The sequence below is a fragment of the Cariama cristata genome, unplaced genomic scaffold, assembly GCF_000690535.1.
Source record: "Cariama cristata isolate BGI_N322 unplaced genomic scaffold, ASM69053v1 scaffold36855, whole genome shotgun sequence".
NCBI lineage: Eukaryota > Metazoa > Chordata > Aves > Cariamiformes > Cariamidae > Cariama > Cariama cristata.
Genome location: NW_009617560.1, coordinates 8,089 through 12,838, shown reverse-complemented (window position 1 = coordinate 12,838; position 4,750 = coordinate 8,089). Strand labels below are relative to the sequence as shown.

The window sequence follows — 4,750 nt, the reverse complement described above, 5'->3', positions numbered from 1 at the left end:
AAATTAGAGAATCTGATTTCAGTTTTGGTTGTGAATAAGCAACTGGCCAGTGTCTCCAGCCCACACTGGCCTCTGCAGACCGAAATCACTTATAGCCATGGTTAAGTGCACTACCATTCCTGGCACTTTTTTTGCAATAGCCTGTATAAATACCCTGCGAGGGACAGTTTGCTATGCCTTTCCAAGAACAGGCATGACAGAGAAACAGCTTCTGTTAGCAGGCAGAGCTACAAGAGTGTGTGCGTGCTGCTAAGGCTGAAAATGCCACTAGCATCTTGTAGCAGAGAGAGAGGAGGAGGTGACGGTGAGGGATGAAGTGCAGAATATTAGCTATGCAGTAGGGTGGTAGAGGTTGCTCATAAGAGATGAAGAGATGTTTGCAAAAGAGGAGGAGCAAGGTAATGTCTGGAGGATGCTTTTTGGACAGGCTTGAGACATGGAGAGAAACAGTACAATGGAGGGCTGTATGAGGGAGATTCGGATAATCAGCTAAGCAAAAAGAAATCACTGGGGCACATGGGTGGGACTGTTTATCCCTCTGGCGTTATTTATTTTCTATGAAGAATGCTAGAAAGGTTTTGCCTGCTTAAGATATTTTTACCATGGAAATAATCAGCTTTGTTTCTACTCTTTCTTCTACTCCAAACCTGCCCACTCAGCCTAAGCAGCATTTCAAGGCTCAGCCTGTAGTACCCCACCTCAGTGAACTATGGATCATGTCTTCCCTAACCCAATTACAACTCACATGGCTTGTGCTGTACCTGCACAGCACACTGCTGGCATCAAGCATCCACACTTCCCTGTTGCACATTGACAGGACGAAGGTTCAGGGTATTTGTCTCAAAGGAACATCAAATCATCCGTCTTGCACTCCTACTCATCACCAGTTGTCAGACCTCACCTAGTTGCTCCTGTGCTCAGGCTAATTGTTTGTGTTGGCTACAGCAGACCCTTCAGTGAGCCATCTGCTTTGGGTCTGAAGACATAAGGAGATGGGATAATCCTTGGCTTTTGCCAGCGTGAATCATTTCAACCTGCCTGACTACCAATAATCCAAACCAGCTACCAGAAAGTCCAATATGCACATCGAGATAAATGTGTCATCAGCCAGGAGATAACCCTGGACCATCACCTTCCAGTGCTGCATTCCTACTTGTGGTGTTGCCAACCAGTGATAGCTGTGCCACATGTGGGAAAAACCGTGTTGCGAGCTGGTCACATCACTGACTGCTTTAAAACTGATTTCCCCCTAACTTCAGGGTCTACAGGCAGCAAGTGTCCTTACCTGAGGGAGAAGCATGGCACTTGCACCCAGAGAACTAGTGCCAGGATTCATGTGCCCAGCTTGTGAGTGGAGCAGTCAAAGACCACGGCCTGGATTCATTCTCCCTGGTATGCACTAGTGTCTGGGCATCTCATGTGGGCTGTAGCAACTGAGCCCAGGAGTAAAGGGAGCAGAGCTCTCCAAGATGGAGCAGGTGCAGGAGAAGAGCTCAGCAGCTACAGACACACTGCCCAGGGAACTGCAGCCCAGGCACATTTTGTTGTGAATGACTTCACGATTTGCTCAGGGATTAAATACTTCCTCATTTAATAACCTAATAACTTGGGGTAGTTTCATGCTGGACTGTTGGAAAGTTCACTGGCTGGAGTCTTCAGCCAGGTCTCGTATAAACGGCTTCCCCCAGCTCTCAGCCAAGTGAGCTGTCCTCATCTTTGGGTCCCTCGGCGGGTGGCTCTTGGCACTACCTTCTTCTGAAGGGCTTTGTTGTTTGTGCGTGTGCCTGAGGCTTTACGCTCTGGGGGCTTCCTCACCACATCTTGTTTGAGCTGGAAATGCACCTGCAGAAAGAACAAAAATAACCGGGTAACACCGTGTGCATGCTCTGCTGGCTCCGGGGTCTGCAGGACCTGCCTCTGCCGCTACCCTTCAAAGCTGACTCTCGGGCCAAGACAAGCAATAAGGGGCCTCAGCCAGTGTTACGATACAATGGGAACTCAGTTCTTAAATCAGCTGGAAACATTTTTTTTTCCCCATGGAAAATGTTGTACCGACAATCAGCTACATTTCTTATGCAGAGAGTTGCTCCTGTGGCAATACGATGTCTAGGATGGTTTGGAAGATGAGCTGTGAAAGGCAAGGGACTGAGCTATGCTCTTTCTTCATCTTTTCTCACTGGAGAGTAGAGAAATAGCATTACTTTGCATCTTTCTGAGTATTTAATACACAAGATGGTTTAGGACAGACAGTCCTTTTTCCATTGCATCTCGTTAGCTGAATCCTGCTTAATCAGTCTTTCAGCAACCAGTGCTTCCAGTAAATCCAGGCAAAAAAAATCCAGGAAAGAAACCTCCATCCACTACAGCCATGCAAGCAGGTACAAGAGGGAGAAAGGGACAAGAAGCGTGCAGGACACAGCATCAGATAAATGGGGAATGGAGAGGCCATACAGAAAGGTAAAACTGGAATGGGGTTGTGTGGGCTTCCTGGGGGAAGGACGGCGTGAACAGTGGGTACAGGAGGTGCTGCAGGGGCAGAGGGAAATGGGGACAGGAGGGCTGCTGTGAGAGGAGATCCACAAAAATCAGACCATCAAGAAACAAATCAGTCTTCTATGGTAACATGATAAAGAGAAAATCTATTTTAAAAAGGAAAGCCAAAGAGCTGGAGGCTTAACCTAGCAAAACAAAGGCTCGGACTGGGCTTGACAGCTCTCTATAAATACATCAGGGAATAAATACCAGGGAAGAAGAGGAACTATTTAAAGCCTAACATTGGCATAAGAACAAATAGGGATAAACTGACCATAAATAAATTTAGGATGAAAATTAGAAGGTTTCTAATCCTGAGAAAAGGGCAGCTCTGGAAGAACTTCAGAGGCTGGGTGGGGTGGGATGAAGAGATGGAGGGTGGGAGAACCACCACAGTGTATTTACGGCAGAGCCTGACCAGTGTACATGCAGTGAAGCAAATGATGTGCCAGGATGCCACAGCCAAGGGGGTTCCTGCCGGTCCTTAGAGGAGGCTGCATTCGCGGTCCCACCATGTTCAAAAGGCAACAGCAGGGGCAGGAATCACCACCCACTGTTTTTATAACGAATTTCTAGTTGTCCAGCCTGCCCTCAGAAAGGCACTGTAGGGGCCACACTGGTGTCAAGAGCACTTCATCTCCCAAAGGTGTCTGGCTGTTCTTTTTTGGCACCCAGTTCCCATCTGTCTTGGATACTCTCAGGAGAAAGAAAGGCAGACTTCAGGCTCTTGCTATGAGTCTGGTAATGTGTTTGGTCCCAAGCAGGGTGCAGGTGATAGCAGAGTACTGAAACCCACAGAGCCAGGGGGATAACAGAACCTCAGGGAACAGATGCTGTCTCCACATCATCACGTCCTGGAGAGCATGGAGGATGGAAGGAGAGCTAAAGAGCCTCAGCCCCAGCCAGCCAGGGGCTCTCCCTATGGCCAAGAGGCAGAGGGATGCAGGAGCTGAGCCCAGTGTAGCTGCGAGCCCTCAGTAAGGATTCGAGAGGCACATGGCATTGCCTTCACCCTGTCCCTCTTGGTGAGCTGTGCGAAGCCCTGTGTCTGCCAAAGCAGACAGCCCGTAGCCACTGGCAATGCTCTACATCCCGTCTCCTTTCTCTGCTGCTCACTAGACATTCCCTGATGTATTTCTTTCTCCCAGAGGTGAAGACATTTTGAGACACCCTCGTGGCTATGAAGCCTGACTCACCAATGAAGGTGCAGCTGGGCCCACTGTTGTTGTCACTGTTTGGGGCTGGTACCCCTCTGCAGCAGCTGTGACAGTGTAAGTGCCAGGCAGCAGCAGCCGGAAATAATCCCCCATATCACCTGGAACACAAGGTAGGAAGAGAAAGCACTCAGGATGCGCAGGGAGCAGAGCAAAAAATATTCCAGTAGGTCTTGCTGAGTGTACTTCCTCGAGGATGTGTAGCCTTCAAAACCTAGGCAATTTTTTGCCTGCCTTCCAAATCAGCTGGCTACCACAAGGCTGAATTCACATTGGTAGACTGCAAGTGACGTCTCATTAGTGCCAAGGAGTAGAGGTCAGTCTGCAAGTAAATACCAAATGAAAGGGGATGTTGGCTGTGCCTGCGCAGGGAGGCTGCAAACCTGAGCACTCACCAGTCAGATCTAAGGGCAATCACAGCTCCAGTCTGACTCCGTATGCATCAGGCAACCTCTAAATCCTGTCATATACAATTTTGCCACGTTTGGGTTTTAATTGCTCATCAGCTCAGCTGCTCCCCGATTCTCCCTGCATAAGGAAGCCCCAGGAGCAGTTTGGCAGATTGTGTACTGGTGTGGTTAGGGACAGGGGACAGCCAACAGTGAGGCAGCAGCACATTATGGATTACTTTGACAATTTGAGTATATTCCAATCTGTGGAACTGGATGGATATTGCAAATTTGAGTAATCATTACAGGCAGTTTGTGTTATTTTGGCTTAAGTGGGGCTAGTTGGTACAAGTGAGACAGAGAAATCGGGGGCTTCCAAGGGAAAACAGGGAGGGTGGCCAGCAGGTCAAAGGGAAAAATTTTCTCCCTCTGCTCGGTCCCAGGGACGCCGCACTTGGATACCATGTCCAGTTTTGGTGCTCCCAGGTCAAGAGAGATGTGGGAGAACCAGAGCTCCTGACCCACAGAGCAAGCTCAGGCCCCACAAGCACAGCTGGGGGAGCCAGGCAGGCTCAGCCTGGCTAGGAGGGGAGGGAGGGGGGTCGTGTCACAGCC

At 49.3% G+C, this 4,750-nt stretch overlaps 1 protein-coding gene across 1 annotated transcript in view; it reads right to left on the bottom strand.

The window, feature by feature from the left end:
- Positions 1-1,569: 1,569 nt before the first annotated feature.
- CPN1 (carboxypeptidase N, polypeptide 1) overlaps positions 1,570-4,750 on the bottom strand; it is a gene marked incomplete at its 5' end in the record, with an annotated part of 8,792 nt that continues 5,611 nt past the window's right edge. Inside the window, 2 exons of the mRNA XM_009700572.1 lie at positions 1,570-1,842; positions 3,729-3,847. Of these exons, the coding sequence (XP_009698874.1) occupies positions 1,711-1,842; positions 3,729-3,847 (251 nt within the window). The remainder of the gene's footprint in view (positions 1,843-3,728; positions 3,848-4,750) is intronic.